This window comes from Jaculus jaculus, chromosome 10, assembly GCF_020740685.1.
Source record: "Jaculus jaculus isolate mJacJac1 chromosome 10, mJacJac1.mat.Y.cur, whole genome shotgun sequence".
NCBI classification, from domain to species: Eukaryota; Metazoa; Chordata; class Mammalia; order Rodentia; family Dipodidae; genus Jaculus; species Jaculus jaculus.
Window position 1 is genome coordinate 77,752,655 of NC_059111.1, and position 12,977 is coordinate 77,765,631.

At 43.2% G+C, this 12,977-nt stretch overlaps 1 protein-coding gene across 1 annotated transcript in view; it reads right to left on the bottom strand.

Moving 5' to 3' along the window:
- Positions 1 to 523: 523 nt before the first annotated feature.
- Wnt2 (Wnt family member 2) overlaps positions 524 to 12,977 on the bottom strand; it is a 39,656-nt gene continuing 27,202 nt past the window's right edge. Inside the window, exon 5 of the mRNA XM_004658576.2 lies at positions 524 to 1,150. Coding sequence (XP_004658633.1) covers positions 921 to 1,150 — 230 coding nt within the window. The 3' untranslated portion in view covers positions 524 to 920. The remainder of the gene's footprint in view (positions 1,151 to 12,977) is intronic.

The following is a 12,977-nucleotide window of genomic DNA, read 5'->3' on the forward strand; positions in this document are numbered from 1 at the left end:
GTTCATTTTCAAAGTTGTTTTGATTACAAAGTTCCGTTGGTCTCATGTATAAGACAAGATAGAAATTTTGCCCCTCTTTTCTTCATGTGTACATATTTTCTAACATTCTCTTCACTAAATTACTTTCTACCAGATTAATTCATTGTTCCAGCTCATTACCTTCCTTCAAGTTCTCTCCAGATCCAGTGAGAAGAGTCATCTCCTAAACTGCTTTGAGTTGAAGGGACAACAATGACAGTCAAGTGTTTTCTGAAGCTGTCACCACTGAGAAGGTTCAAAATGCCACTGGTTCAAAGGACATGAACTCCCACCTTGATATGTCTTAATATGAAATAAGTATTTTGAAAAAATAAACCATTTTAAACCTGAAGTTTATTGAAAGCCATCATTCTCCAAGCAGCTAGCAAGATGGTATCACTCAGACAAAGGTCTTGCTTGGGCATTTTAAGAATTAATTTGGTGGCGATTGATTCTGCTTTCTTGACCCACTCACCCCACCCCCCCACCCCAAGAGGGAAGCATGGACTCTCTTAACAGTGAGTGTTTGTAGGAATTCACAGAAAAAGCTCTTCTCAGATGTTCTTTTTCCCTATGGCCAACTGCTCCAGAAAGAGGAAATGTCTAGGTGACAGTGGTGTAGGCCCATAGCCCTCCTCTAACAGCCCATCATTCTGTTTCCTAAGAGAACTCAGCAGGAAGAGAGGGGACCCCAGAGTGCCCAAGATGGATAGGATAGGGTATAGTTTATATGTAGCACATGGCCCCCTGTCTTGGGAACCCAGGGTGGGAGAAGGGCCTCTGCTGAGACAAAGGCCACAGGCCTTGGGAAACATCCCTCTGAAGAAAACCCAGAGGTCCAGTGTCCTGCAGATCAATGGAGTCCATGGGGGAAGGAAGGTGGATGATGACCTCTCTTGGGGTCATGCAGGAGTTGTCCAGTCGGCACTCTTGGGAGCCTTGCACGTGTGCACATCCAGGGCCTCCAGACAGTCCTGACAGCGCACAGCACAGCACCAGTGAAATTTACATTCGCACTTGGTCATCCTGGTGACATGGGAGGTGTCATAGCCTCTCCCACAGCACATGACTTCACAGCTGTCCATGCCTCGGGAAGTCAGGTTGCACACACGGCCAGCTGTACCCAAGGACCCTGGAAGACAAGCCACAGAAGTGTCACTGAAAAGGTTTGGGCCAAACACAATAGACCTAGGCAGAAGAGTCAGGGGGTGTATCCTGGAGAACAGAGCCTGGATCCTCCTCAACACAGCCTGGTGCTGTAACCCTGCTTGGGGAGTCCTGGGTTGTTCTCCTGTGCAGCTTAGAAGTGCTCAGAGAGGAGAGCAGAACAGGTAGACTAGAAGTTGCGAACTTGCCTTGGGGAGCCTCCATACAGCACTCTTACTTTTGATGTGGATCAATTTATCCAATTAGGGTGAGAAGGGCTAGGTCAGAAAGAAAGAAGGATTTATCCTGGTTCCTTTTCTTCCAATCTCAAAGCAAACAAAGGAAGCAGTGGTAAGGTTAGCTGTTTACAAATCTGGAAGGCATGGAACCTTATAAAACATCCATCTCCTTGGACCTGCTCACACTAGAACAGTGGAAAGATCACAAATGTAGTTAGTGATGGGGAGGGTGGGACTGTCTGTGTGGGACACTGAGGGAGGACTCGGTCTGCCCTACTGTCACCAACTCTTCCTCTCCTCCTTCAAGTCCAGCGAGCCCCAGACATGTGAGACAATATATATATGAGAGAGAAAGGAAGAGGTTGTGGGGGGAGTGCCAGGGCCTCTAGCCACTGCAAACAAACTCCAGACACATGTGCCCCCTTGTGCATCTGGCTTAACTGGGACCTGGAGAATCAAACTGGGGTCCTTATGCTTCACAGGCAAATGCCTTAACGGCCAAGCCATTTCCCCAGCCACAGAGACAGTTCGTTTTACAATAACTTTATCAGACAGCAGAAACAAGTGTAGTAGACAATTTTGGAGAGCTTTCTTAGCTTTCAATGCCCTTTTCACTTACACAAAGATTGGCTTTTGGCAGCCACATTTTATAACATTACATGGCTTGCTGGTAACATATGACTGGATCAGAAGTGGGCACCTGACTTACGTTGGGCCAATCAGACAGAGTTACCAGAATTTTTTTTTTTTTTTTTTACAGAGACAATTAGTGTTTTCATATATAATCTCAGAAGCCCTTGGCTGCTGTGCGGTGTAGTGGAGTCTGTGGATAAGCAGAAATCCCCCAAAAGACAGGGATGAAAGGAATGAATAGAACCAATGAAGACCAGACCAGGAAAGAAGTTCTAGCTGGCCTGCTTCTCATTCTGTTTTTGTGTCCCTGGAGGCCTAGCTGCATGCTAACCATGGAGTTTCTACAGAGTCTGGGACTTCTCCCATACTGGGGGTTGAACCCAAGGCCTCAGGATTGCTCAGTATTCTACCACTGAGCTTTACCCAGCCAAAGAGTCTTTATCCTTCTAATAACTTCCTCCTTTTAGATTAACTGCCCCCATTTCCATTATTTAATAATCAACCTATAATCTTAGTTAACAATGATACAGAAGAAAAAATATATATGAGGATAAAAAGATCATGACTTAATATTTTTCAGCTCCTTCATCATATAACCAGGAATGTTTCCTTCTTCACAACATAGTGTCTCGTGACTCAGTGTTTATCACAATTTGCTTTGTGTGAGAATTATCTGTATGAGTGTCATGTTGCCCTGCCTGTCCAGAATGACCAGGGAAACAGCAAGGTTGGGGCAGGGTGTGGGGTCAAGACAAGTAGAGGGTGGGTCAGAACTTGCTGTGCATGCTCAGCGGCCAAGGGCAGGAAGACAGGCAGAGGAGTTCTTGAGGACAGGAAGGATGGCAGAGGGCCGGTCAGGGTGGAGTGTGGGTCAGCCAGGGATGGCTCTGAGCCTACATCATGCTGAAGAGGCAAAGGGTTAGAAGAGGCAGCAGCTGGCTTTGGCTCCAGGGCAACCATTAGGACAGACTCCTCAAAGTCACTGATTGTGCAAAAGTCCTAAGTGCCAAATGTGTCTTCACAGCCGCTCATTATTTCACTCGATAAACACTTAGTGGACACAAACATGTGGAAGATGCTGGCGCTGGCTGCTGGCTTTGTTGTTGTTGTTATTGGGGGAGGGGCCCAGAATACACTCAAGAGATAAATATGTGGAGAGAGACTTCCACTACTTCCAGATCACTACTTCCTTTGCTCAAGGCCCACTAGAAACAGCAGTGGAGTCATGTGCACCTTTGTCCGGGCAGAAGCTCAGGCCATAAGGTGAAGGTATTTGGTGTGGCAGTTAGGGGTCCACTCCTAGGGTTGCTATGTGTCAACTGCGATTGTGCCAAGTTATGTAATTTTTATCAGTCTTCAGTTTCCTTTCATACAAAGTTGGGATAAAAACTTCATTCTTCATAGGGCTTGAGTGAGGATGGCATGTGATAATGTTTAACAGTGCCTATCACCATCCAGTCATTTACTTAGCATAGTTTTGAGGGTTTCGGGTATATCAATGAGCCAAAGTAAATGTCTTGTTCTGAGGCACTTATTGTTCAAGAGGACATATTGTCATAATCTGATTTTTTGGTGTTAATATCAATAATAGAAAATAGGATTAGGTAAGGAGCCCTCAACTGCAGGGTTTACCAAAAGGTGACATAGAGAGAGGGTGTAAGGGAAGAGTAGATAGACTAGTAGGAAAAGAATGAGTTGAAAGGAATTATAGACTTGCTCAGAGAAGCGCCTAGCAGAAATGCCAAGGGCAAGTTCAAAGGAGTACAGATGCCATGTGGCTGAGGAACAGGGTGCAGATTCACAAGAAGCAATAGAGAAAGAGCAGGAGCAGCACATTGGAGCCTCTGTGCCTTGTTATAGTTTGAATTTGATTCTGTGGTGTGTGTTAAACCAGTCCAGGTTTTAATCAAGGGAAAAAAAAAAAAAAACACCAGTAAGAGTGGCTTGGGACAAGAAGGCATTTCTTAGACTGTTGGAAGAGTCTAGGCCAGAGGCAATAAGCAGGGACAGAAATAGGACAACATTGAGAATTGTCACAAGATGACAGACTAGAATTTAGTGACTTGTTGTACTATAAGGCCAGAAGTGGAGGTGCCAAGTAGGAAAGACCAAAGGAGGTGCATCTGTTTCCTCAGCAGCTGGGCACATGTTCAGTGGAAGACGCAGGTGATGCTGAAGGCTGAAAGGAGTGGGAGGAATGAACACACCCACTGTGTGTGTAGTTCAAGTCCTCAAAGCACTGATGATAGAGGCAGAAGAGACATCTGTGAGTCCTGATGTGGATGAAGCTGGCACATTAAAGTCATTGCTGGTCATTAAGGCTTTGTCAGTTGATTATTCATCAATAATGGATATAGGCTTGCACTTCAGACCAAGTTTTCATTTATATAAAGTATAGAAAAGGGAAACGGTAGCTAAAAATATTGAAAGTCAGGATAGCAATTTTTCTGAAAGAAGGGAAAAGAACATGAGGAAACTTCTAGATCTCTAGACTGGACCTCTTCATATTCATGACCTGGGCACAAGTTCTACTGTTGTATTCACTTGAGAAAATCCACTGTATCAGATGTACAGTGGACAAGTCAAGTGGCATGTGAACTTCCCCACAGGCACTGTATATCTCAGTAGGAAGTTAAGAAGATGGTGGGAGAGGTGAGAAGAGGACTTTGGCCAAGGCCAGAAAGGTGGTATTATTCTGTCTCTGTGAAGAGCAGAAGGGTGTTCCACATGGCTAGAATTTAGTGTTCTAAAGGGAGAGTGGAAGATTCGAGGCTAGAGAGGCAAGTAGAAGCTGCATTGTCATTCGGTAACAGGTCAAGGCTAACCCGAGAGCAAGAGTTCCACAGGTTTTAATGCACAGGGCAACATGGTTTGGTTTGTGTTAGAAGGGTGACCAATGTGCTGGAGGGTACTAGATTAAAGTCATGAAGCCAGCATAAGAGCAAGGAGACAAGTTAAAGACCCATCCAGAAAAGACTGTGAAAAGGACACAAGGTAGCTTGGGTTAAGATGTGGATAGTGGCAAGGCAAAAGATTAGGGGACAAGAAAAGGGGAGAAGACAGGACTTGTGAGTGATGGATAGGCTGGAGGGAAGAGTAGGGGATGAGAAGAATCCAAGGGGACCTTCATGTTCTGGTCTAAGGAGCCACATTCATGTCAGTGATTTTCCAAAATGGGCAATGGCTGGGAAGGGCAGGTTTTAAGAAAAGATGATGCATTTAGCTGTCACCATATTGAGTATACTGTGGCTGAGGCTCATCTAATAGAAATGTTCAATGAAAATACTGGGTTTCAGGATAAAGGTTGGGATTGAAGTCATAGACTTCGAAATCTTTTTCTGGAGGTGTTGACTGAAGAAATGGGTGTGAATGAGACCCTTGGAAGATGTGAGGAAGCACTATTATTTGGCATCCCAGAGGGAACTAAGTTTGTATTATTTTGTTTTGTTCAGAATTCCTGCACGCCAATAAACATTTTTTTCCATTCCAACAGTCTGCATTTTTCAAGACATAAATATGCTACCATACATAGAATTCTTTTTTCTTTTATTTTTTAAAAAAGATTTCATATTTATTTATTTATGTATTTGTTAGAGAGAAAGAGAGTGAGAATGGGATGCCAGAGCCTCTAGCCACTGCAAACAAACTCCAGATGCATGTGCCACCATGTGCACCTGGCTTACATGGGACCTGGAGAATTGAACCTGGGTCCTTACTCTTCACAGACAAGTGCCTTAACTGCTAACCCAATCCTCCAGCACCTTTTCTTTTTCTTTTTAAAAAATATTTTATTTTTATTTATTTATGGGAGAGAGAAGGTGGGCAGGAGGGAGAATGAATGGGCCTTAGGGCCTCTAGCCGTTGCAAATGAACTGCAGGCTCATGTATCACCCTGTATATCTGGCTTATGTGGGTTCTGGATAATTGGACTTTGGTCCCCAGTCTTTACAGGCAAGTGCTTTAAGTGCTAAGCCATCTCTCCAGCCCATATGTAGAATCCTTATCACCCTGGGTTGTGAGGCTTAGGGACTTGGTTAGCGAGAGTGAAGGGTCTCATTCCTGAGTTAGTCTGTGGGTCCTTTACTGACATCTAACCTGGTGGTCCTTTCCCAGCAACTTGAAGCCTAACAAGGTCTAGTGGTAGGTCTTGTTCAGCCTTGTGGAATGACCATGGTGGGCTTTGTTCCATAAATGTAGAGAACTGGATTGAACTGTGTCTCAACAACAAGTTGAGCAAAGTGACTCAAAAAGGAAGAAAAACATGAAGAGCCACTGGCACAAGCTTCAAGTAAAAGCCATTTCAGAGCTGGGCCTGTAATCCCAACTGCTCAGAAAGCTGAAATAAGTGTGTTCAAGGCTAGTCTTGGCTACAGAGTGAGTTCATAGCCTACCTGGGCAAGTTATAAGATCCTTACTTAAAAACAAGGCTAGGGATATAGCTCAGTGGTCTAATACTTGTCTAGTGTGTGTGAGGCCCTGAGTACAATCCTTAGTATCAACCCCCCACCACCAAAATAACCCAAAATGCTTCAGTTAGCAACATGAAGACTCTAGCAATGAACAGACTTGGTTGTTCACTATTCAGGCAGAAATGGCTAGAAAACACAAGTAATCTGAGCATGCCTCACCCTACTGTTGCCCAACCAGGGCTTAATGAGGCCAAGAGGAAGGAAGATAAAACAGGGTTTTGAAGACCAATAGTCACTGATGTGAGAACTGCTCTGATGTCACAGCCTGGAGCTATAATGGGCCCCCCAAGGTATGAGGGCACAGGAAATGGGCCAATGGGGAGGGAAAGGGCAGTCTGTGAAGGAGGAGAGGATGGAGCTGCCTAGTGAAGGACTACAAATTGGTCCTGCTTTGGGGCTGGGATCTCATTAGATCTAATGACTAACTGTGGGACAGAAGGGCAGTTGGGCCATGTGCTATGTGAGCAGAATTTAGAGTCATTTCATTATGGCTTGGAGAAGGGGCTTGTCTGGGGTACAGGTCTATGAGACTGGATGGTATTTCTTTCCTTTGGTGGGATCCTAACAAGCTTGTTAAAATGGGTAGTGAGGGGGTTAAAATATTAGTCTGGAGGACCTCCCAGCTCTCTTTCTAACATGGGAAGTGGCACCATGATGCTTACAACTACAGGCTACAATCAGGCTTATGCACACATGTGTGCATATGTGTTTACTGAAAGGGAAATGGTGACTTTTATCATCTGCTAGCTTAGTTCTAAATGTTTGTGACATATACACCAAAGTATTAATTAGGGAGTCACTTGCTCCTTCTTGGGCCACCACAGGAAACATGACAGATAAGGACACAGCTATGATTTCCAGCCTTAGGTCTGTAAGGACAATTTTCACATTTTTAAAACTAAGTAGAGTGGAAGTTTATCCATACTTTCTGTTCTTCCTTTTTTTAAATTTTGGTCTTTATGCTCTACTCCTTCTTGGCCCTCTATTTTCCTTTTTGTACCTTTTCTTTGCTTTTGCGCATAACTATATTAAGTGAGGCACTATGATAAGCATTTGACCTATTTGATCTCATTTAATTCCCATATGCTTATAAGGCTGATACTGCTACCATCATCATTCTACAGATAAAGAAATGGGTGAGAAGGGCAGGACCTATCTAGGAATGACATAGGTAGAAGAAGGTAGGTGATACCACCACTCCCAAGAAGATGGATTCCTTCCATCAGTTCATGACCAGTACCTCAGCATCTTTCCTGTATCCCTCCCTACTTCTTTTATTAGATGAAGAACTTGGGAGTTGCATATGATGGCAGACATCTAAACTCCCAGCACTAAGGAGGCTCAGGCAGGAAGGTCATGAGTTTGCAGCCAGCCTGAGCTATAAACTGAGACCTTGTCTCAAATAAAACAGAAGCAAGGGATGTAGCACAGTGGTAGAGCACTTGCTATCATGGGCAAAACCTTGCATTTGATCCTCAGCACTATTCACATGTACACACACACACATACACACACACACACACACACACACACACACACACACACCCCTTGCAAAGAGTCTGACCTGTTGCTTCCATCAAAGGGAGAGCCCTTTTCATTGCAGTATGCAATGAAGTCACACAAGGAAATCTCCTGTAGTGAGATTCTTACTGGATTCCTGAGTCCTTTTGAGGGGTGAGAATGATTTCTTTGCAATTCCACTTCTAAACCATGTGTGCATCTCACTGTGTTATATGATCACTTCTCTAACTCCTAAGACTTCATCTCAAGATTCTCTGAGCCATTTCTGACAACAAATGATTCTTATTGGGAGAAGATTTGCACCACAGGGTACCGACAAAAGCCTGGGTAGAAGGTCTAAAAACACTTCCACTAGACATCTGAGAAATAGCCTCAACTGATGGTTCTATCATTCAGGTGTCCCAAATTGAATGCTTAAAAGGATAAACACATGCTTGAATGCTTCCCTGTAACATGCTTATCTTGTGAGGTCACATTGCTTCATAAGGCTGTGTCTTGCTGCATTTTTATTTATGTAGTTCACATAAGAGAGAAATAGAAAGCTCATTTCCCTTATTGCCTTTGGCTTTGGTTGCAAAATGTGCTTCGATGTGTGGCTGGGCTAGGGACAGAGCCCAGTCCTCAGACATAGAATACCATGGGTTCCTACTCTAGCCCTCTTGCCATCTTTACATCAATCAACTGTTGAGATTAGTTGCTTAAACTCTATGCCTACCATAAAATCCAGGCTGAGTCTGTGAGGATGGGCAAAGGACTGTGCCATGAGAATGTGCTGTTTCTAGCCAAATGTACCTTTTCCCTCCCTGTAAGTTATGTTCTTATCTGGACTCACACAAGAGCTCACATACGCATGGGGAAAAGGAGACGGAGAATTGAGGTTTCTAAATCACATGTGTTTGGGACCACATATCATGTTTGGTGGGGCAATTCCAGGGGAAGTTACAGAACCAAGCATCCCATCTCAAGAGCTATAAAATTAATAATGGAGCCAGGGTTCCCAACATAAAAACATTTCTGTCTCCACCAACATGCATCTTCCTGACAGCAGAGGAGGAACAGAGAGCTTTGGCTAATAGTTCCCAGACCCATACCTCTGGGACCTGGAGGAAGGGCGCTTTCTCCAACCTCTCTCTCTCTTTCTCTCTCCCTCTCTCCCTTTCTCTGTATCTTTGGAAATTCCTGCCACTCAGGCTGACAGAGTCCCATATGTTGACCATTAGGGCATAAAGCAAGATTCACTTAAGCCTGTCATCCAATAGGCTGTTTCTCCTCTGGATGGCTTACACGTTGTCATTAATGACACAGATTTATTGAGGGAACAAAAGAATGTTACAGAGCAAATGTTAGAGACTGCACATTCATCTACTTGCAAGGTTTCCCCCTTCTTCACATGAAGGACTGCAAAGCTAATGCTATGAAAGAAAGACAATATCTGTGATTAGCTCAGATGATTTTATTCATTTTCCTAACTTAGAAAAGTTTGACTGGCATAGGAAAGCAATGTCCCATTAAACAAGCCAACAATGAAATTAACAATGTTATGGTCAGATTCCACAAGGCTTTGTATACCTGGCCAACTTAGCCTGGCCAAAATTATTTCCTGCTCCCTAGCTGTATTCTTTAAGCTAGCCATCCCTTCACTATCTTACAAAGTGACTTCCTGATGTTACTTAGCACCATGTAGATGGTTCTCTTTAAGATTTCTCATCTGTAATAATGGCTTTCTTCTCCATCTTTTCCAGGAAAGTCTTCCCAACCCTTAAGATTCAGGCTGACATGAGCATCTTTCATGGCACATATCCTGTCTGCTCCAAGGTCCAGCAGCCCCCTCTGTAAGGACTATCATGCAGATCTAACAGTTGAATCCATGTACTGTTTTGAAATGTTGGATCACAGCTCCTCAAGAACAGGCCTTAGACTTAGGTTTTCAGCTATAACTGTGGAGAATTCTTAAAAACTAAGAGCAGCCTTCCCTTTGCCCAGTGAGAGTGCCCTTCTCCAGGTAGTGTTGCTCAGTCCTCTGGCACACAGTGGGAGCACAGCAGCTAACTCTATCCCTTTTCAACTGTGCTCAGTGTATAGAGAACACATATAAGAAATGGAGCATGTAGGTATTTTAAAATTTTAGTTATTTCTATTTACTTTTTGAGATAAGGTCTCACTGTGTGCTATTTAACACAATCTAGAAAGGGAATTTCTATAGAATGTGCATTGTGGTCAGTGATGAGGTTTATTAATTCTCCTCAAAGAAAAATATTTACCTTTAAGCTTAAAAGTTAAGCTATCTAATGCACATTATTTTATGTTTACATAAAGTTTACAGCTTGCCATTCAACTCAATTCAACATGGTCATTTGCTGGGTACTGGGGAATCTAATGAACAAGACCAACACAGTTCCTGCCCTTCTCATGGAGCCGACTGAAATTGATGAAGGTGAGCTAAGAGGACAGGAGGGAAATCAGGAAAACTGAGTGTTACTACACGGGGAGGCTGATGGTGTCACATGTCCCTGAAGAGGTGGAAAACAATGACTTACTAGATTGTAATTAGTATTCATTGTACAACATAATAATTACCTGTGATGTGGCATCATGACTTAAAGGCCTCATCAGAACACTACCATTACAGTCCTCTGTGGTTTAGCAGTTTTGGTACCTTCTAGGTATTAATACATTCATTTATATAAGTACCAGATCAGGAAGAGATGAGTAACTTCTTTATGCTGTCAAAGTAACAAATATCAGGGAAGACCTTGTACAGAGCATGGAGCAAAGATCACATCCTCAGACACACCTCTCTTTCGTCTAAGATCACCTAGTCTGTGTCCCATTGCCTGACTACTGCCTGTCTTCTCTACAAGGACCACAGATAGATGAGGCCATGATGGCAAGGACCAAGCAGACATTTCAGGTCTTTGTATTCTTGGGGCTTATGTGCCCAACTCAGAGAGGGATCTCAATAAATACGTTTTCAGTGAATACGTGAATGATCTCAAATCCAATGGTATAAATTGCAAATAGGAATAATTAAGTAGGGTCCATCTAACATGCTGTTCCCTTACACTGAATCACCTCATGGGACATAATCAGTGTTCATGAGTTTCTATAAACCAGACCACAACACAAAGCATATTTAGAATACCACTTTCTGAACATCACAATTGGCATTGGGTTCCTAAGGGTTTCAAATTCTGTCTCCAAATATAATTAATATAGGAAAAAGGCAACACCATGCCCAGCTGCCAGCCAGGTATTGGGTTTTTAGCCCGCAACACATTACCCAAGTGCTAAGCTTTGTTTATTTTTGAACTTGACTAGAGATGAGGTGGGGAGCTGCTTGTTTTCTCCAGTTGGTGAGGAGACCTCAGGGTGACCTCTGGCCCAGGTCAGGGCTTGACATCAGACCCAGTGAAAGTGGCCTGTGATTAGGTGCAGATGCCTTGTCTGCAGGGCGGGCGGCATTCCTTTACAGATGCACCTATCTCTGACTGAAGGGCTGCTTTGATTTACAGATGCCTGGGGCAATCACCAGGGTGGAGAACTGCAGAGCCATAGAGCGCTCATCTCAGAAAGCCCTGACTCCAGGACAGGGCCTACAGTGTAGCCTGCAAAATGTCACATGCCCAACATCACACTGTGAATCTTCAGACCTGAGTGGATTAGGGGGTATTTATAGTTGACCATCAGAACACTTGCCTTGTTCAGTGGAAAAACCAAGGTGAAATGTCTTGTCTTTGTTGTCATCATATAGTATTTTCTGTTTTTTTTTTTTTCCTTTCCATTTCTTAGGAACAATGAAAGATGCTTTCTAGGGCTTGTAATTACAAAAGATTTTAACTAATTTAAGTGTAGCTCCTTAATTCTAACCAGTTTTTAGCTTTGTGAGTACTTTATACCATTAAAGAGTCTGTCTTCACATTCCATCATTATTATTATAGAGGGCCCCTTTCCATGCCTACCATCCAAATATCAGGAGGCAAGTGGTATACTGAGAAAGGTATGGATTTTTGTTTTGATTTTTATGTATGTATTTCATTTTGTTAGCTACCTCCAGGCTATGCAATCTTGGGCAAGTTATAGATCTTTCTGGAATTTCATTTTCTGCTCTGTAAATGGAGGATAGTCAGGTGATATCCATGTAGATGGGTGTGGCCTGGACCTGACTGAGCAGGAATTCAACCCATCCTCCCTGCATCCTTCCTGAGTGGGGTCTGTCCTCACAGAAGCATCCAGTTTCTTCACTCTGACTCTTCTTATCAAAAGTCATTCATTCTGGTATCATTGTTTCAGACCTCCTAGAGGGGTGACGTCACCATCAAGCTGGTGAGCTCATTCCAGGAAAAGTTTAATAGCTGAAATAGTGTAACAAGTTAAAGGAGAAAACAGTTCATAGGGCTGGGGAGATGGCTCAGCAGTTAAACAAGCACACTTGTAAACCTGCTGGCCCAGGTACTGGTTCGATTCCCCAGTACCCACTTAGAGTCAGATGCACAAAGTGGCATGTACATCTGGAGTTCATTTGTAGTAGTAAGAGACCCTGCCATACCCATACATACATACTCTCTCTTAAATAAAAATATTTAAAAAGAAAAGAAAATTATTCCTAGCCATGGAGGGTGTATACACTTTGTAACTCGAGACAGGCAGCATTTCTTGAGTGACATTTACTTAGCTCTTCAAATGAAAAAAATCTAAACCTCTCCCCTGGCCCCATTTTGTAAGAGATCAGTTACTCTAAATAAAAAAAAAGAATGTCCCTTTGGAATTTTTCTTTTTCTTATACTAAGGAAATCTTGAATAGGGACTACTTAAGTCACTGATATTTTTCAAATTTTGATGAATTTTAGGTTTAGAATGTGCAGAAATCCCCTGAGGTTCTACTTCCTCAGTTCTCCGAGAAGGACTCCACTTGGGAGAACAATGAAGGAGACCTGGAGACTTTATCCACTGC